Below are 21,809 nucleotides of genomic sequence, written 5' to 3'. Positions count from 1 at the left end.
CTCCGCCCTGGTTACCTGCCGTGGACAGTGCCACGTCCTCCGCTGCTCAGCCCTGTAGCTGGCTGATGGGGAGTGAGGAATGGAGAGAGGGGAGTGACAAGCATTTTTTTGATTCCCTACTTGGTGCCCGAGGCCTGTGCTTGCCCTTGTTGAACCTGGCTGGAGCCCTTCTGTGAAACAGAGGTAATCTGTGAACTGATGTGCTAATTCTAATCCGGGAACATCCCCTTCACCCTGCAGGGTAGGAAAAGAGATCTGAGATGGAGCTGGCCCAGAGCAGACATCTGCCTGCTAGAAATCTGTTGCCCAAATCAACATGCAAGTCAGGACAGGCTATTCAATGCCTTTATTAAGAAATATCAAAAGCTGATTACAGCTCCATACACAGTTTTACAAAGTTCAAGTGAAGGGGAATGTGGGGATGCCATCAGTATGCATGTTTGAATGCGATGGTAGCCTGCCAAAGGGGAAACTCTATAACTCCTGCCAACTTGTTTGTTTTAACAACAACAGTGCTTTTCCCCATTTCAACTAGACCATAAGCACAATCCCTTAAGTCACGTGAAAGAGTGAAATATTGAAATATTTTATACATACTTAAATATCTGTCCTTTTATTTTGTCATCATCCCTCCAGAAAAAGCAGAGCTGTTTCTAGGAAGCACACCATTTGAGTCCCATTCACTGCTGTTTGTATTACATCTTCATATCTTCATAAAAACTGCTTTAAAAGTTGGAAAACATTGCAAGGTACACGTTACCGTATTACACAGGGGATAACCCACCACATCACTGTGTTTTTATTTAACATTTAACAAAGGTGGGGGGGAATCACTCAACTTGGGAACAAAACACCACGGTCACTCAGTGGCACCATCACCCTTAGGACGTACCCGCACTTCCACTGACTCCAGCCATAAGTGGTGGATAGCATGACCGAAAACAACTGGATGTGGGAACACCAACACAAAACACAGAAAAGAATCTTCTCAGGGATAATGCACCATGCCCTTTTATGTCGGGGACATTGCAGCAGAGGGGAATTACACTTTCAAAGTAATCGGGGCCGGTAGCTCGTCAGGACCGTGGAGGAAACCGCAACGGCGTGGCCTGCCTTGGTTGAGGCTTGTGCTGGTTTATCTAGTAAGTAGGTTTCAGAAGAGACTTTCCAGCAACATCAGAGAGAAGCATCCTCAGCAGAAGGACTCGTTGTTCACCCACATGAGACTGCGGGTCTCGTTGGGTTTGCATTCATACTCAATGACAGAGAAGGGGCTGCCCCACTGGCAGTGATCTCGCTTGTGGTAGTTGTAGAACTTGACTTGCCACACCGTCTCGAAGGTCCCAATGTCAATGAACTGTGAGAAAAGAAACAAGCCCAATAAAAACTTCATTCTGCCAAGAGCAACAGACAAGAACTAATGTTAGAGAAAGAGGTTTGTGTATAAATCAAGCCTGTGTTTGACTCTTTAGGTCTGCAAAGCTTAATGCATTGAAGTAAAGGCCTATCTTCCTTTATTTGGGAGGTATTTTCCTGAAAAGCTGTCTGTAAAGCATTTTTTCTCTATAAAACCTTATTCCCATTGCACAAGTGCTGTTTGCTATCAGAATGTCTTTGATAAAAGAATAACTCCCTAGATTTATGTTTTCCAAGTTTAATTTTCTGAAAACTCTTTTAGGATCTCAGAATTTTAGAGCTTGCTCTAAAGTGGCCCCTGCCACAAAAAGGGCAACTGGGAAGAGGGAATAAGGCTTATTAACTGTCTATTGGCCCCCACCTTAAAAGACAGATGTACAAAGTAACATACACGAGATAACATAAGATATAATTATCCCTCCGCCATTCATCACAATCCCAGGGAAAAATACTTGATAACCAAAAATATTTTATTGGGAGCATCTGATTGTTAAAGACCCTACTGCAACTTTCAAATCTTACTGAGTATTTTTAAGCCAGGAGTCCATGCCCCATGTCTCAGGTTTAGATTTTACATTACCCAAAAGCATATTTGAGTACATACTATATAACATGCACATACAAAAATCTGTCTAAGGCATGATTCTTGCTCTCAAGAAGTTTGCATTCTACTTCCAGAAGGTCAGCCCTGCACATCTCTACACAGAATTCTTCTGAGCCATAAGCACACAATTTCCTTGTCACCGAGAAGAGGGCACGGAATACTCTAGAGGCCATGGGCAGATGCTCAAGTGGACTGTGGGGTAGCCTGACCCTGCTACTGCCTTCTGGAGCTATTTAGGGGATCTGGCATTAAACCCCATGAGGCCTGTCGTTATTTTCTCCTATGACCCTCCTCTGTCATGGGAGGGGACAAGGACTGACTTGGCAGCATCTCTAGATGTGTCATGAGCCAGAAGACGTTGAGGCGGGAGAGGGCAGTGAGCAATAGGAGACTTGTGCATTGCGGCTGCTAGAGGAGGCAGGGGGATCAGGTGCTTTCCAGAGAGCGTTCCAAGATGCTTGCAAAATTATATTCTGCTCCATTGCCTCATCCTGCTAATTTGATCCCAAAACAAGATTTGGCTTTGCTTTGGGAAATTTACTTGACTTGGAGTAGTGGGTGATAGAACTAAAGCCCACAAACCTCCATCCCAGGTATGAAATCTAAGTACTTCTTTTGACAAAGTCATGGCCTAAAGCTTGTACAAGTGTACAACTGACATATTCACAATAGTCCCAGAGTGAGAAATCAATCTAAATGCCTACAGTTTTAGTATATTAAGAAAATGGCATTTTTCAACAATAAAAGGGAAAATACTGATTCAGGCCACAACAAGAATGATCTCAAAGACAGGCTGGGCAAAAAAATCTAGACCCCCAAGAATATATACTGTATGATTCTGTTTATATAAAATTCTATAAATATATATGTAAGTTATAGTGATAGAATATAGTGATAAGTTACTGACAAAAAACTTATCAGTAGTTAACAAGGGCCTAAGGTGGGAGGAAGGGATTGATGCAAATGAGTAAGAGAGAAATTTTAGAGGTGATGGAAATGTTCTATATCTATCTTGATTGCGGTGGTGGTTAAATTGCCAAAACTTATTGGATTGTACACTTAGAATGGGTGCATTGATTATATGTAAACTATACCTCAAAGTCGATTAAGAAATAGAAATACCCATTGTTGATGAGCTACCAGGAAACAGGCATTCTAAACACTGCGGAGTTACAGAGCCTTTCAGAAGGATATTTTGTATCAAGTTAAAGCTATATAGTCACTTTGGTTCAGCAATTTCCAGCAATTCCACTTTTCATAATTTACCTTAGGAACATCACAATGTTTATAGTGAAAAATTGAAAACTAAATTCCATCTTTAAGGCACTAATAAATTATGGTAAAAATCACACAATAGAGTACTATTATAACAATTTTAGGTATAAAATATCTAATTAAGGTTTTCTATTATTTTATATTGTTTTATATACTAAGCAGAATACCTACAAGAATTTGTAGTATTTATCCAGTTAAATAAAATGAAATATGGTAATATTGGAAACTGATGCAAGTTTTATTTTATTCTATGGAGTTATTTGTATTTTCAGAACTTTATAACCAAATGTTGCTTTTGGAATCAGAAAAAAATGTTATGCTTACAATGTAAATATTTACAACAAAATTATCAAATAGCTAATAACCATTATATAAAAGATTATATAAATTAATTAGCAAGCACTATTAAGAACATTTAGATAAAAGAATGGAACATTTATAAAAAAGAAACAGAAATGGCTAACATCTGAAAAATGTTGAGATGTAATGTTAACAGTAATTAAAGAAATACAAAAATTTACTGAGATACCATTCCTCTATAAACTTAGCAAAAATTTCTAGATAAGCAGAAGCTATCTGAGCATCCACCATTAGAAGGAAATATGAAAATGATAGCATTTCCTATTAGAATGTAAGCTCTATGAGGGCAAGGACTCCTTGTTTGCTGCTGTATTCTTCCAACAGACACACACAAACACACATACACACTTAGAACAAGCCCAGACACATAATAAGACATTTATCAAATGTTTTGGTGAATGAAATGACAGTATGACCCCAGATTACTTTACCATTTTAAAACGTGTTTTCTTTTCAGATTATATTTTCTTATATAATGTTTGTAAAAATATGGTCATCTGAATCTTTTCGATTTTAGAAAGTCCAAGAGTGAGATTTTATGGGCACATTATATTCATAAGATCCAAGAATGCCAGTCATAATAACTTTAAATAAGTGTGTAGTCATATAGGCATTTTTGGTATGTTCATGAGCATCTGTAAGTGAATTGAAGTCCTGCAGAAGTTAATACAACTTAACCTTAGAATCTGTTCTAAAATTATCTGACTCTTTTCTCAGTGATGAAGAAAGAGAGAAAGAAGCATAATGTATGTAGAAAGATAGCGTTCAGAGTAGAGGGGCTAGATCATGATTATAAGTTAGGGAAATAACTTGCTTCTACCTGTTCCTGGTCACCATTTTTTTCTGCCTCATGGAAAGGAAAAGAAATGAATAAAAGTGTTTTTAATTCTGTGAATAAAAGGATTTTTAATTCTAAAAAAAAAAAAGATAGCAAATCCATATGATGGACTTACATAGCCATTAAAAAGGAAATTAGGGTTTTGATGATCAAAGACAATGCTTAGGATAGTGTTAAAGGAAAGAGATAGATTAAAATAATCTATATTATGAACTCCAGTGTGTAAAATAAAACATATGAAAAAAGGAAAATGAAAAAACATCAACAGCAGGGCTTCTACATAAAGAGATTAGGTGTTTTTCTACTTTTTCGACTCACATTTTCTGCAATAAATATACATTACTTTTATAATCAGAGAGAATTTTTGTAAATGGTCATATGAATCTATTATCCCTCAAAAATTAATATACACAGTTCTGAAACCCAAGGTTTTCTATAAATTCTATTATGAATGCATCTATTGTAATAAAATAGCTTTAGTTACAATAGGGTTGTAATCTTACTTTATAACGCACCAAGACTTTTTAGGAAAATTTAGTACTAATTATTATTATCATTAACCAGCACAGTGCATTGCACATTATAATTGCAATTGGATTAAATTAAATATTTTTAAAATACCAGCTAATCTCCTGAGGAAAGCAGTCTGAATCCATGCTAGGTAAGTGGGAGAAACAATGCTGAGATCTTATTTGAAATAAAAAAAGTTATAAAAGCTTGCTGTTAAAAGAAAAGTGCTACAAGACAGTTATGACCATAGGCTCTTAGAAAAAACTTAAGGAGCTACACTTAAGTCTGAATAAACCTAACACTAAGAAAGTATCTAAGAGTATCTCAGTAACACAGGAGACCAGAATAGACATCTGCTGACAACCAAAAGCAATAGTGACAGTTAAGGCTATGGATGTTCAGGTGCTTCTATTGCAGTTTTATTTCTCTTTTATTAATGTTATTAAGGTCATGTTCAAGGAAACATCACTGCTGCTATCTATGCATACATTTTCCTCTCTCCCGTGCCTTAGTTGTTTTAACTTCCTATTAGCCTTCTTCCTATTTTTTCATTTTGGAGTTCTGTTTTCTGGGCCTCTCATCACCTAGCTCAGCATTTCTTCTATTTTGGCTAAGAACAGATGGGGTCTTGGAAAGCTGACATTTTTCTCAAAGAACAGAAGCAACCCTCAGGCTCTCCACTCACTCCAAGCCCGTCTGTCCCTTCTGTGGAAAATCCACCCAGGCAGACTCCCTGGATGATAGGATTTATACACAGGTAAAATTCTGGGCATTTGTATAGCATTCATTATTTTACTTAATACTTTCATGTCATTCCACCTTGAACGTGATATGTCATGATACCTTGATCCACCTTGACCTTGATCTTTGTAACTGGTTTTGTTTTATAGATGAAGAAAAGAGGTTAAGTGGCTTGCCCTAGGTCTAAACCACCCCGCCAGCTAATGACAGAAGCAGGACAAGAACCTAGGGCTTCTAATTCCTAGCTAGGAGCTATTGTCACTGTACCCAATTGTTTCTATAAGCAAGAGGGCTTAGAGTTACTGGGCAGTTTTTTTTTTTTTTAATTTCTCCATGAGTGAGAACATATATGGATTGCCCCATAAAGGAAGCTCTTTAGGACACTCTACTATTCCTGTATATTTTACTTGCCATGGTGTTATTATAAGTTGCAAGACATTTTACAACCAAATGTAGAAGAGAATACATTAAATCCTTCAGTCACTTAAGAGTTGATAAATTTGTTGGTCTCAGTTACAAATGAGGAACCTGCAAGCCAGGGAGTTTTAAACAATTTCTGTGGTCCTATAACCAGTTGGCCTGAACTGTACAGAGAACTTTCCATTCACCATGCCACCCACCTCCACTGGAAATATGGGAAATTAACCAAATGTCTTAGTTTGCCAGGGTTGCTATAACAAATACCACACACAGGTTGGCTTAAACAACTAAAATGTATTGTCTCATGGTTTGAAGGCTAGATGTCCAAAATCAAGGACTTGACAGGGTCATGCTTTCCTCTGGAGTCTGTAATGTTCTAATGCTGGCTTGCTACAATCCTTGAGGTTCCTTGACTTGTATCTCTGTCTTCGTCACATGGTGATCTACCGCATTTTCTGGCTTCTCCTGACTTCTGGTTTCATCTGAATGATTGCATCTGAATTTGCTTTGCTTAGGAAGACTCTCAGTCATCTGGATAAGGCCCACCCTGATTCGCTTTGGCCTCATCTAAATAGGATCTCTGAAGATCTTATTCATAAATGAGTCATACTTCAATAATAACATCTTTAAAGTTTCTATTTACAAATGGGTTCTCACCTACAGGAAGGTGAGTTAAGACTTGAACGTGTCTTTTGTGGGGGTCACAATTCAACTCCCAACACCAAGAATACAGTAACTCCCTCAGAAACCCATTGACGTAGGAACATGGAATCAGTTTATTATATTGACAGAAGCATCTGTGACTATTAGTGTCATGTGATCTGTCAATTCCCACTGAATTTCATGTTTCACTATTCTTGTACTATTTAGTAAACATGTTTTCCATTTCTCTTGGGTAAATTAGGACTAAACTTTTTGCGTCTTATAAGGTATGTTACACTTTATAAAACCTGTCAACTTTTCCTAAGTGAATCAACACTTTTACATTCCCACCAGCAATATAAGAGTTTCATTTGGTCCATATCCTCTGCAATACTTGGTATTGCCAATCCTTTTAATTTTAACCATTCTAGCGATTGTATAGTGGTACAAAGAAGAAAGGAAACAGAGAGCTGAAATCAATAAATAGAAAAGGAAAAACTATAGAGAAAAATCAATGAAACTAAAATATGGTTCTTTGACAATTTCATTAAAATTGGTAAATCCATATCAAGATTGATCAAGAAAAGAAGAAAAAATACAAATTACCAGTATCAAGAATTAAAGAGAGGACAGCACTCTAGATATGACAGACCTTAAATTAGGAACAACTTATGCCAATAAATTCAAATGATTGGACAAATTCCTTGAAATACACAAACTATCAATAGCCCTGAATCTACTTAAGCTATTGAATTTGTAGTTAAAAACCTTCCCACAAAGAAAATTCCAGGCTCAAATTGCTTCAGTGATAAATAGAAACATTTAAGGGAAAAAATACCAATTCTACATTAATTCTCTTAGACAACGGAGGAGAAGGGAACATTTCTCAGTTCATTTTGTGAAGCCAGCAATATCTGGATATTAAAACCTGACAAAGAGAAGGAAAAGTACAGACAAAAAGCTCTCATGAACTTATGCACAAAATTTGCTTATAATTTTCCATTTGCTTAAAATATTAGCAAATCAAATTCAGCAATATATAATAAGGATAATACATCATGATCAAGAGAGGTTTATCCTGAAATTCAAGGAAGGTTCAACTTTAAGATCTGTTTAACTTACCATAATAACAAAATAAAGGAGAAAAACCATAGAATTGTATCAATAGATGCACCAAAAGCATTTGACAAATCTGCATGCATTCATGACAAAAATACTGAGAAAACCAGGAATAGAAGTAAATTTCTTCAACCTGATTGAGGGCATCTACAAAAAACTTGCAATTAACATCTTCCTTAATGGTAAAAGACTGAATCCTTACCCTCAAGACTGGGAACAAGGCAAGGATGTCTGCTCTTACCACTCCTATTCAAGATTGTATCAGAGTTCCTAGCCAGCGCCTTAAGGCAAGAGGGGGAAAAAAAGGCACACAGATTATAAAGGAAGAAGTAAAACTATCTCTATTGGCAGATAAACAACCATGTATGCCAAAAATATCATGCAATCTACTAAAGAGCTATTAAAACTAAGTGAATTTCACAAGGATGCAATATCAGTTTATAAGGTTATTGTACTTCACAAAGAAATACACTAGCACTGAACAATTGGTATTACAATTTTTAACATTTCACCAATTTTATAGGTGAAAATTAGCACTGCATTACCTATGTTGTCTATTTGTATTTTTGACCAGTAGTGAAATCAAACCATTTTCATATATTTATTGGCCATTTCTTTTGTGAATTTCCTGTTCATGTCTTTTGTTCATCTTTCTATTTCCCACATCCTATGATTAGCTTCTTCTTACTGGTTCATAAGAATTCCTTGTAATTAAGGATCTTGCCAAATGTTAGACCAGACCAAGTTGACAAGAGGACCGGCTTTTATCTTTGGAAGTGTGTGCCAAAGGCTCTGCTCACCTACACACACACACACACACACACACACACACACACACATTCCGCCTCATAATAATACTTTTCCTGCCTTAATCCTCCAAAGTCCCACCACTCTCCCACCAAAGACGGCCAACAAAAGGCAAATATTATGATGATTATGTCCAGACAGATTCTGTATCTGGAGACTCCTTGGAGGGAATAAAAGGAGAATTAGTCACATTAAAATCACCAGTAGTACCTCAATACTTATTGTTAATTGGTTCCGGGAGGTGTGACGAGTACCCGCCATGAGTACCAAACAAATTTTTCCCATAAGGAATAACGTAAATAAATTTAATGCATTCCCCAAACAAAGACAATGTACATTTTTTTTTATTAAATTCAGTTTTATTGAAATACATTCACACACCATACAATCATCCATGATATACAATCCACTGTCCACAGTATGATAACATAGTTATGCGTTCATCACCACAATCTATCTCTGAACATTTTCCTTAGACAATGTACATTTTTAAGGCAACGTGTAAAAAGATATGGTTGTATATCATTTTACATGAGAAATAAATCTAAAAATTAATAAATACTTAGATTAAATAAAATAAAACCTTCCCTTTACCTGTACTGAGAAGAGTCCATGGCCTAATGGGATGGTGGGAGGAGAGCCGCGGAGAAAGGTTACATGGAGTGTTGCTTGGAAGGAGAATCCCCTCCAATAGAACATCGGGCATTTGCACTTCAGGTGCTCTTTCTCTTTTCTGCCTTTCTTCAACTTGCACCACAGGCTCTGCCACACTCTTTCTCACCTTCATTAAAAACTTATCCAATGAGCACTTCTTCTGTCTTCTTTTCAGTATTCCTCGAGAATGTGAAATTGTTTGGTCATTCAATAAATTCACGTTTCTTGCTTGTCAGAGCTTTATCCAGATGGTACTTCTCCACAAAGTCTTGAACTTCTGCCCATTTTTTCACACATTTCTTTTATCAAGGAAATGGGGATATTCTCCCTTATTTCCTCCTCACCTGAACAAATCTCTTCCGCCACCTCTTGTTGCTGGTCCTTCTGTAGTTCCTGCAGCTCCTCATGTAAGCTCTTCACGATGTTCCTCCACTATCTCCTCAACATCAGCAGCATCGACCTCCAGACCCAGGGATTGGCCCAAAGACACAATGTCCTGCACAAGTGTACCCTCTGTACCTGCAGGCTTTTCATTAGCACTCGCTGCCTCGCCATGCTTCACAACACTATGGATGCCAGTCCTCTTTTTTTTTTCTTTTTTCTTCTTCTTTTTTTTAATCTTCATTTTATTGAGATATATTCACATACCACGCAGTCACACAAAACAAATTGTACTTTCGACTGTTTACAGTACCATTACATAGTGGTACATTCATCACCTAAATCAATCCCTGACACCTTCATTAGCACACACACAAAAATAACAAGAATAATAATTAGAGTGAAAAAGAGCAATTGAAGTAAAAAAGAACACTGGGTACCTTTGTCTATTTGTTTCCTTCCCCTATTTTTCTACTCATCCATCCATAAACTAGACAAAGTGGAGTGTGGTCCTTATGGCTTTCCCAATCCCATTGTCACCCCTCATAAGCTACATTTTTATACAACTGTCTTCGAGATTCATGGGTTCTGGGTTGCAGTTTGATAGTTTCAGGTATCCACCACCAGCTACCCCAATTCTTTAGAACCTAAAAAGGGTTGTCTAAAGTGTGCATAAGAGTGCCCACCAGAGTGACCTCTCGGCTCCTTTTGGAATCTCTCTGCCACTGAAGCTTATTTCATTTCCTTTCACATCCCCCTTTTGGTCAAGAAGATGTTCTCCGTCCCACGATGCCAGGTCTACATTCCTCTCCGGGAGTCATATTCCACGTTGCCAGGGAGATTCACTCCCCTGGGTGTCTGATCCCACGTAGGGGGGAGGGCAGTGATTTCACCTTTCAAGTTGGCTTAGCTAGAGAGACAGGGCCACATCTGAGCAACAAAGAGGCATTCGGGAGGAGGCTCTTAGGCACAATTATAGGGAGGCCTAGCCTCTCCTTTGCAGCAACCGTCTTCCCAAGGGTAAAACCTGTGGTAGAGGGCTCAACCCATCAAACCACCAGTCCCCTATGTCTGTGGTCATGTTAGCAACCATGGAGGTGGGGTAGGCGAATACCCCTGCATTCTCCACAGGCTCCTCAAGGGGGCACTACATCTTTTTTTTTTTCCTTGTTTTTCTTTTTTTTTTTTTTTTTTAACTTTCCCTTATTTTTTAAATCAACTATATGAAAAAAAAGTTAAAAAGAAAACAAACATACAATAAAAGAACATTTCAAAGAGACCATAACAAGGGAGTAAGAAAAAGACAACTAACCTAAGATAACTGCTTAACTTCCAACATGTTCCTACTTTACCCCAAGAAAGTTACCTAATATAGCAACATTTCTGTGAACTTGCTCCTACTATATCCATCAGAAATCAACAGACCATAGTCATTCCTGGGCATCCCCAGAACGCCAAACAGCCCATCTGCTCTTCTTGGATTATTGTTCCCCCTTCCTTAATTGCTCTCTATTGCTAGTTCCCCTACATTCTACATTATAAACCATTTGTTTTACATTTTTCAAAGTTCACATTAGTGGTAGCATATAATATTTCTCTTTTGTGCCTGGCTTATTTCGCTCAGCATTATGTCTTCAAGGTTCATCCATGTTGTCATATGTTTCACGAGATCGTTCCTTCTTACTGCCGCGTAGTATTCCATCGTGTGTATATACCACATTTTATTTATCCACTCATCTGTTGAAGGACATTTGGGTTGTTTCCATCTCTTGGCAATTGTGATTAATGCTGCTATGAACATTGGCGTGCAGATATCTGTTTGTGTCACTGCTTTCCGATCTTCCAGGTATATACCGAGAAGTGCAATCGCTGGATCGAATGGTAACTCTATATCTAGTTTTCTAAGGAACTGCCAGACTGACTTCCAGAGTGGCTGAACCATTATACAGGCCCACCAACAATGAATAAGAGTCCCAATTTCTCCACATCCCCTCCAGCATTTGTAGTTTCCTGTTTGTTTAATGGCAGCCATTCTAACCGGTGTTAGATGGTATCTCATTGTGGTCTTAATTTGCATCTCTCTAATAGCTAGTGAAGCTGAACATTTTTTCATGTGTTTCTTGGCCATTTGCATTTCCTCTTCAGAGAACTGTCTTTTCATATCTTTTGCCCATTTTATAATTGGGCCGACTGTACTATTGTCATTGAGTTGTAGGATTTCTTTATATATGCAAGATATCAGTCTTTTGTCAGATACATGGTTTCCAAAAATTTTTTCCCATTGAGTTGGCTGCCTCTTTAACTTTTTGAGAAATTCCTTTGAGGTGCAGAAACTTCTAAGCTTGAGGAGTTCCCATTTATCTATTTTCTCTTTTGTTGCTTGTGCTTTGGGTGTAAAGTCTAGGAAGTGGCCTCCTAATACAAGGTCTTGAAGATGTTTTCCTACATTATCTTCTAGGAGTTTATGGTACTTTCTTTTATATTGAGATCTTTGGTCCATTTTGAGTTAATTTTTGTGTAGGGGGTGAGGTAGGGGTCCTCTTTCATTCTTTTGGATATGGATATCCAACTCTCCCAGCCCCATTTGTTGAAAAGACCATTATGGCTCATTTCGGTGACTTTAGGGGCCTTATCAAAGATCAGTCGGCCATAGATCTGAGGGTCTATCTCCGAATTCTCAATTCGATTCCATTGATCTATATGTCTATCTTTGTGCCAGTACCATGCTGTTTTGGCAACTGTGGCTTTATAATAAGCTTCAAAGTCAGGGAGTGTAAGTCCTCCCACTTCGTTTTTCTTTTTTAGAGTGTCTTTAGCAATTCGAGGCATCTTCCCTTTCAAATAAATTTCATAACTAGCTTTTCCAAGTCTGCAAAGTAGGTTGTTGGAATTTTGATTGGGATTGCATTGAATCTGTAGATGAGTTTGGGTAGAATTGACATCTTAATGACATTTAGTCTTCCTATCCATGAACATGGAATATTTTTCCATCTTTTAAGGTCCCCTTCTATTTCTTTTAGTAGAGTTATGTAGTTTTCTTTGTATAGGTCTTTTACATCTTTGGTTAAGTTTATTCCTAGGTACTTGATTTTTTTAGTTGCTATTGAAAAGGGTATCTTTTTCTTGAGTGTCTCTTCGGTTTGTTCATTTCTAGCATATAGAAACATTACTGACTTATGTGCATTAACCTTGTATCCCGCTACTTTGCTAAATTTGTTTATTAGCTCTAGTAGCTGTATCATCGATTTCTCAGGGTTTTCTAGATATAAGATCATATCATCTGCAAACAATGACAGTTTTACTTCTTCTTTTCCAATTTGGATGCCTTTTATTTCTTTGTCTTGCCGGATTGCCCTGGCTAGCACTTCCAGCACAATGTTGAATAACAGTGGTGACAGAGGGCATCCTTGTCTTGTTCCTGATCTTAGAGGGAAGGCTTTCAGTCTCTCACCATTGAGTACTATGCTGGCTATGGGTTTTTCATATATGCTCTTTATCATGTTGAGGAAGTTTCCTTCAATTCCTACCTTTTGAAGTGTTTTTATCAAAAACGGATGTTGGATTTTGTCAAATGCTTTTTCAGCATCTATTGAGATGATCAATTGATTTTTCCCTTTTGACTTGTTAATGTGTTGTAATACATTGATTGATTTTCTTATGTTGAACCATCCTTGCATGCCTGGAATAAACCCCACTTGGTCATGGTGTATGATTTTTTTTAATGTGTCTTTGGATTCGATTTGCAAGTATTTTGTTGAGGATTTTTGCATCTATATTCATTAGGGAGATTGGCTGGTAGTTTTCCTTTTTTGTAGCATCTTTGCCTGGTTTGGGTATTAGATTGATGTTAGCTTCATAAAATGAGTTAGGTAGTGTTCCATTTTCTTCAATGTTTTGAAAGAGTTTGAGTAAGATTGGTGTCAGTTCTTTCTGGAAAGTTTGGTAGAATTCCCCTGTGAAGCCATCTGGCCCTGGGCATTTATTTGTGGGAAGATTTTTGATGACTGATTGGATCTCTTTGCTTGTGATGGGTTGGTTGAGGTCTTCTATTTCTTCTCTGGTCAGTCTAGGTTGTTCATATGTTTCCAGGAAATTGTCCATTTCCTCTACATTATCCAGTTTGTTGCCATACAGTTGTTCATAGTATCCTCTTATAATTTTTTTAATTTCTTCAGGATCTGCAGTTATGTCACCTTTTTCATTCATTATTTTGTTTATATGGGTCTTCTCTCTTTTTGATTTTGTCAGTCTAGCTAGGGGCTTGTCAATCTTGTTGATCTTCTCAAAGAACCAACTTTTGGTGATATTTATCCTCTCTATTGTTTTGTTGTTCTCTATGTCATTTATTTCTGCTTTAATCCTTGTTATTTCTTTTCTTCTACTTGGTTTAGGATTGGTTTGCTGTTCATTTTCTAGCTTCTTCAGTTGATCCATTAGTTCTTTGATTTTGGCTCTTTCTTCCTTTTTAATATATGCGTTTAGTGCTATAAATTTCCCCCTTAGCACTGCTTTTGCTGCATCCCATAGGTTTTGGTATGTTGTGTTCTCATTTTCATTCGTCTCTATATATTTAGCAATTTCTCTTGCTATTTCTTCTTTAACCCACTGATTGTTTAGGAGTGTGTTGTTTAACCTCCAGGTATTTGTGAATTTTCTAAGTCTCTGATGGTTATTGACTTCTAATTGTATTCCATTGTGGTCAGAGAATGTGCTTTGAATAATCTCAATCTTTTTAAATTTATTGAGGCTTGTTTTATGTCCCAGCATATGATCTATTCTGGTGAAAGTTCCATGAGCACTAGAAAAGTATGTGTATCCTGGTGATTTGGGATGTATTGTCCTGTATATGTCTGTTAAATCTAATTCATTTATCAGATTGTTTAAGTTTTCAATTTCCTTATTGGTCTTCTGTCTGGTTGATCTGTCTATAGGAGAGAGTGATGTGTTGAAGTCTCCCACAATTATTGTGGAAACATCAATTGCTTCCTTTAGTTTTGCCAGTGTTTCTCTCATGTATTTTGTGGCACCTTGATTGGGTGCATAGACATTTACGATTGTTATTTCTTCTTGTTGAATTGCCCCTTTTATTAGTATGTAGTGGCCTTCTTTGTCTCTCAAAACATCCCTGCATTTGAAGTCTATTTTATCTGAGATTAATATTGCTACACCTGCTTTCTTTTGGCTGTAGCTTGCATGAAATATTTTTTTCCATCCTTTCACTTTCAGTTTCTTTGTGTCCCTGTGTCTAAGATGAGTCTCTTGTATGCAACATATTGATGGTTCATTTTTTTTTTATCCATTCTGCAAATCTATATCTTTTAATTGGGGAGTTTAATCCATTTACATTCAACGTTATAACCGTGAAGGCATTTCTTGAATCAGCCATCTTATCCTTTGGTTTATGTTTGTCATATTTTTCCCCTCTGTCTATTAATATCCTTTATTGTACCCATACCGAATCTCTTTAGTACTGAACCTTTCTCCAAGTCTCTCTGTCCTGTCTTTGTTTCTCTGTCTGTAGGGCTCCCTTTAGTATCTCCAGTAGGGCAGGTCTCTTGTTAGCAAATTCTCTCAGCATTTGTTTGTCTGTGAAAAATTTAAGCTCTCCCTCAAATTTGAAGGAGAGCTTTGCTGGATAAAGTATTCTTGGCTGGAAATTTTTCTCACTCAGAATTTTAAATATATCGTGCCACTGCCTTCTCGCCTCCATGGTGGCTGCTGAGTAGTCACTACTTAGTCTTATGCTGTTTCCTTTGTATGTGGTGAATTGCTTTTCTCTTGCTGCTTTCAGAACTTGCTCCTTCTCTTCTGTGTTTGACAGTGTGATCAGTATATGTCTCGGAGTGGGTTTATTTGGATTTATTCTATTTGGAGTTCGCTGAGCATTTATGATTTGTGTATTTATGTTGTTTAGAAGATTTGGGAAGTTTTCCCCAACAATTTCTTTGAATACTCTTCCTAGACCTTTACCCTTTTCTTCCCCTTCTGGGACACCAATGAGTCTTATATTCGGACGTTTCATATTATCTATCATATCCCTGAGGTCCATTTCGAGTTTTTCAATTTTTTTCCCCATTCTTTCTTTTATGCTTTCATTTTCCATTCTGTCATCTTCCAGGTCACTGATTCATTGTTCAACTTCCTCTAGTCTTGTACTATGAGTGTCCAGAATCTTTTTAATTTGGTCAACAGTTTCTTTAATTTCCATAAGATCATCCATTTTTTTATTTAGTCTTGCAATGTCTTCTTTATGTTCTTCTAGGGTCTTCTTGATTTCCTTTGTCTCCCGTACTATGGTCTCATTGTTCATCTTTAGTTCTTTGAGTAGCTGCTCTAGGTGCTGTGTCTCTTCTGGTCTTTTGATTTGGGTGCTTGGGCTTGGGTTATCCATATCGTCTGGTTTTTTCATATGCTTTATAATTTTCTGTTGTTTTTGGCCTCGTGGCATTTGCTGAACTTGATAGGGTTCTTTTAGGATTTGTAGACCAATTGAAGTCCTTATCTCTGATTTATCAGATCTACAGCTTTGTGGAGTACACTTTCTCTAACTAACCAGCAGGTGGCGTCCACGAGCCACCTGTTCTCCACAAGCCAGTTCTCCCCTGCTTAGCCTTTTTGGTGAGTGGGGGAGTGAGTCTTGTGGGGTCCAATTGGTGTACCAAGCTTGCGTGTGTAGTTGGTGTTGCCTGCCCTGTATATGGGGTGTGTTTCTGGGCAGTCAGGGAGGGGGGGGTGGCTCTAACAATCAAATCTCCCTGGTGATCCTAGAGTTTTAAAGCTGCTGCAATAGTTTAATCCTTCAGTTCAGTCCTGCCACAGTTTGTCTCTGCTACTGACCCACAAGTCCTTGGTATTGGCGTATGGCTCCTGAAACTTGCAAGTGGGCCCCTCTTCCAGGCCGTGCACCCCGGGTCCTCTGTTGAGGGATGACTGTGCTATGTCACAGGTGAGTGCCGTCCCCCCAGGGCAGTTCTGGGCTGCTGGGCTGTGTAGGGAGGCTCCCAGTCTGCTGAAATGATGGCTGAATGGGGCTTTGTTAATTCACACTGCTCTACCTTCCCAACTCTGGGACAATCAGCTGAGGTTGCAGGGAAGGCTAATGTCCACGCCCAGTTTTGTGGTGTTTGCCTGTTATTTGAAGCACTTCCATCACACTGGGTTGTCTGGGGCAGTTCTGGGCTATGGGGCTGGCGATGGGCAGGAGTGTTTCCTGTCCACCAGGATGATGGCTGTGAGCGGACACCCCCCTTTTCTTGGGAAGTTGTGGTGTTTAGTGAATTTTCTCAGCCACTGGATTATTGCGTTTTGTCTCAGAGCTCTCCTAGTTCTGCTCTTGACTTGACCTGCCCAAATTGTAAGTCTTTGAAGCTTTCTGTATTGGGCTTCTTAGAGTAATTGTTTTAGAAAAAGAAAAAAGGATTAAAAAAAAAAAAAAAAAGGGCCCTCCTCAGAGATCTAATGGGTTATTGAAATGCTAAGAGACAAAGCAACCAGGGCCATTAAGGAAAGGTCCACAGGGCAGAGAGATCATCTTTTCTTCGGGATTTGCATATGCGCCTCAGGGCCTGAGCTCTGCCCTTCCCCTTTCTATGTTCACCAGAACTCCAAAAATCCTCCGCTTTTATTTTGGAGTTTTTCGTGTTGTTTTGTTTCTATGCCTGTCTCCTCCCTGCTGGGCTGGCTGCTCTCAGATTCTCTGGTGTCTGGTCTCCGTCTATCTATGGTTGGAGTTTGGATCAGCAGAATGAGTTTCCAATAAGGGCTGCCACTGCAGTTCTCCCTTCTCCTTCCCGGAGCTGACAGCCCCTCCTCCCATGGGACTGAGCCTGGCAGGGAGGGGCGTGGGTCCCCTGGCCGCAAAAACTTACAGATTTTGCTGATCTCAGCAGTTCCACGTTTTCATGAGTGTTGTATGAAGTATGCCCAAAGTCAGATTGCTCTGTGGTGTCCAGTCCACGCAGTTCCTGGCTTTCTACCTACTTTCCTGGAGGAGTAACTAAAACATACAGCTCACCAGTCTGCCATCTTGCCCCACCTCTCCCCGCCAGTCCTCTTTTTAAAATTATCAAACCAGCGTGGCTGGCCTTAAAAACTTCAACACTCTCAGCACTTGGTCCCGGTTTGTTTTTCAAAAGATCGGCATGCAACACTTTAGATTTTTTTACATATCATGGCTTCCCATTCACTGTCGCCCGCTGTTTCTCATTTACCCAAATTAATAACAGCTTTTCAACTTCCTCGAGTGTTTGGGAATGCTGCTTTGTTACTGCTTTAACTCCCACAACACTGGCCTTTTTTGTTGCTTCTTTATTTTTAATAATGGTGAAGACTGTTGTTCTAGACATACCATATTCCTTAGCAAGATCAGTAATGCGAATACCACTCTCATATTTGCCTGTTATTTCTTTTTTTTGCTCAATGGTGGAGTGAAGTAATTTTCTTTTCTGCTTAGCGCTATCACTGCTCATTTTCTTAGGAACCGTGATGAGAAAAAAGGCACAAAAATACACAAAATGACCACAGAAGCTAAGATAAGACCACAAGGGGATGTGCACAGGGCAAGAGCTACTGCGTGACTAACAAACCTTTGTTTCGGCTGGAAATGGTAGCAAGTCACGAGGTAACTGACACCAACAAGTTTTAGCTTTTGCATTAAGTACCAACAAACAATGAATACTGGGACAAAATTTTCATGTCAAAATGTGTCAAGTACCAAACTCAACGAAATTCAAAGCAGTCGAGGATGACTGTACAAGTCTACATGGCTCTTTGAAGTAGGGGTTGAGAGGTACCGAGTGGGCACCACTCCATTAGCATCACAGGCCCATGGCCACTGGAATGGTCTGAACAAAGAGACCACTGCCATTAACCTAAGTCAGAGGGTATCTGACTGCTTCCTGGCTTCAGAGGCCACTGCTGGCTTCAGAGGGCAGGCAAGGGCTGCAGAAAGATATTTAAGGAAGCATCAGCATCTGTACGGGCAGTGGCAAATCAAGGCAGCCCAGCTTAGGAGACCATACATGATACAAATAATTTTTTTGTCAGCTGTCACTTGCATTTTATTTTACCTACGATGTTTGACAAGAGTTTTACATTTTATGTAATTAAAGTTTTCAATTTTTGACTTTGGATTTCTTCCATTCTTTTTTGTTTTGTTTTCTGCTTCCATTTCCTTTAAGTTGAGATTAGATTAATTTCTTGGGGATCTGCTTATTTTTTTTAAAGTTAGCTTTTTACAGATAGCCCCTTGATCCATCTGAAATATATTTTGGAGAAAAGTATAAAAAGGAAGAGCTATAGAGATGTTTCCCCCAATAGGAATTATCTCAGTATTATTTATTCAATTTTTTATTTTTTTAAAAACAGTTATTTTGAAATAATTCCAGATCACAAACAGTTGTTCTGGTGTACCCTTGATTCAGCTTCCCTTGCTGGATTCTCCTACTTAATTGATTGGATTTTCCTGGACATCTCAAGCTTTCAGTGTTGTTTGTGAGCTTATGGTTGGGGTTGTGTAATTTATAATACTCAAGTTTGAAAAACTGGTGACTTTAAAAATGAGTCATAAACAGTGATGAACCTTTTACCCCGAGAATGAAAATTTGAACTTAACATTAGAGCTGCCAACTTGATCAGGAAACATTCTCCAATTTCAGTTGTTTTCTTTAGAATTAGCCTTTTACAAATAAGATACAAATACAGGGCCAAGGCTCAAACCAAAACTCGTGAGATCATTGTTAAAACAATCAACTATCAATCATCTCCTTCTAGACATGTAAACTATGTTTATAATCTAGACTTTATGCTGGTATTCAGAATTTGTGAGTTGCAGTTTAAAGACTAGGATCCTTTTTCCTACAGCATATTCCCAAAGCATCTGACAGCTATAAGGCTCTCCAGCCTTTCAGTGGATGCCTGGATGGGTAAACACAACTTATGGTAAGTTTTCTTTTCATGACTAAACCTAAATAATTCTCACATTAAAATATATATACCTGTACTTCAACCATTCAAAAGAACCTCTCACTTTACAGATCAAACTAAGAAGTGTTTAATATAGACCTTTTAAATTGCTCGAGTTAATCCTCCCCACCCCCTAGTGGTTTGTTTGCACCTAGAGCAAAGGAAATGTGAAATCGTCTTGCTAAGACCAGAGGCCCAAGAGGAAGCATCAGCTTCATGAATAAACAGAGGAAGTCAGCTCTGTTCTCCCCAGCCTGTACTGGCTTCAGTAAAAAGTAAGGGAGGTCTCTCCTGCCATGTGAGTACTTGGAAGAGATGGTACAATGTCATTCACGATGGCATCCTTAGCACTTCACCCAGGGCTTGGTACATGTTAAATGAAAAGTGCGGACAATGTAAGGTTAGCTCATGACCCTTTGGGACCTCATTAAAAATATCTGACAATTTTAGTATTTGCAGTTCTGCTTCAGGTTAATATTTCCTTTCAACTCTAATTATATACACTATTCTTAATATACTAGGATATGTTCCAGTAGATATACAAGGCAGAATAGAGCTTTGGTATAAGAGATTTACTTTGATCCAACAGACCTTGTTGTTCATGTAATTTGCAAATATTTCCTCTTTTCATTCTCCTAACAAGGTCTTTTGCAGAGCAAATGTTTTAAGTTTTGATGAATTATAATATATTGATTTTTATTATTTTTTTTTTACTTTTGTGGGTTGTACTAAGAATTCTTTACCTAATACTATGCCAAAGATTTTCTCTGCCTTCTAAAAGTTTTATAGTTCTACATTTTACAGTTAGACCTATAATCGATGTTAATTTTTATGTAACATATGATGATTTTTTTTGATGTTTTCATTACATTAAGTTTACAAGGGTATACAACTACCCTATTCACATTTTGTATGTGAACTACCTATTGATGTGATTATTCTGACCTTATTTTAATATCTGGAGACTAATCCACTCAAATTAGTCATTAGATATCATTTTAGCTATTTTCTTTCATTTATTCTCTAGATCAGGATTTCTCAACCTTGGTACTACCTACATTTGGGCCAGATAAGCCTTTATTGAAGGCTATCCTGTGGATGGTTTAGCAACATCCCTGGTTTCTACCCACTAGATGTCAGTAGCAAACCATCCCCCACCCCCAGCTGTGACAACCAAAATGTCTCCACGCATTGTCAGATAACCCTAGGCAGATGGGGGGGAGGGCAAAATCGCCCCAGATTATGAACCATCTCCTTCTCTGGATAATAGTAGAAGCTATAAAATGAGTGCCTTCTCTGTGCCAGGCATGGTTGTAAGCAATTTTTTTTATTGTGGTAAAATAAGCATAAGGTAAAATTCACCATTTTAACTATAGTAAAGTGTACTATTCAGTGGCATTTAGCACATGCACAATATTGTGCAACCATCACCACTATCTAGTTTCACAATATATTCCTCACCCCAAAAGGAAACCTCATAGCCATTAAGCAGTCACTCCCCATTCTCTCCCTTCCCCCAGACCCTGGTAACTATTAGTCTGATTTCTGTCTCTATGGATTTGCCTGTTCTGGCTATTTCATGTAAATGGAATCATACTATATTTGCTTTTTTGAGTCTGGCTTCTTTCACTTAGCATACATGTTGTAGTATGCATCAGTACTTCATTCCTTTTAATGGATGAATAATATTCCATTGTGTGAACATACCGTATTTTGTTTATCCATTCATTGATTGATGGACATTTACATTGTTTCCACCATTTGGCTATCGTAAATATGCTGCTATGAACATTTGTGCCCGAGATTTTGTTTGAATACCTGTTTTGAATTCTTTTTCATATATACTTTTTCTAGTTTGTTAATGCTGCTGGAATGCAAAACACCAGAGAAGGATTGGTTTTTATAAAAGGGGGTTTATTTGGTTACACAGCTACAGTCTTAAGGCCATAAAGTGTCCAAGGTAACACATCAGTCGGGTACCTTCACTGAAAGATGGCCAATGGCTCCCGGAAAACCTCTGTTAGCTGGGAAGGCATGTGGCCAACATCTGCTCCAAGTTCTGGTTTCAAAATGACTTTC

The 21,809-nt window shown here is 38.2% G+C and overlaps 1 protein-coding gene across 1 annotated transcript in view; it reads right to left on the bottom strand.

Annotated features, from left to right (window-relative positions):
- Window positions 1–327: 327 nt before the first annotated feature.
- Window positions 328–21,809, bottom strand: part of CNRIP1 (cannabinoid receptor interacting protein 1) — a 34,129-nt gene continuing 12,647 nt past the window's right edge. The window contains exon 3 of the mRNA XM_037807310.1: window positions 328–1,357. Within this exon, the coding sequence (XP_037663238.1) occupies window positions 1,193–1,357 (165 nt within the window). The 3' untranslated portion in view covers window positions 328–1,192. The remainder of the gene's footprint in view (window positions 1,358–21,809) is intronic.

The sequence above is a fragment of the Choloepus didactylus genome, chromosome 17 (genome assembly GCF_015220235.1).
Source record: "Choloepus didactylus isolate mChoDid1 chromosome 17, mChoDid1.pri, whole genome shotgun sequence".
NCBI classification, from domain to species: Eukaryota; Metazoa; Chordata; class Mammalia; order Pilosa; family Megalonychidae; genus Choloepus; species Choloepus didactylus.
Note: the sequence above shows the minus strand (reverse complement) of the source record. Positions and strands in the feature narration are given on the sequence as shown.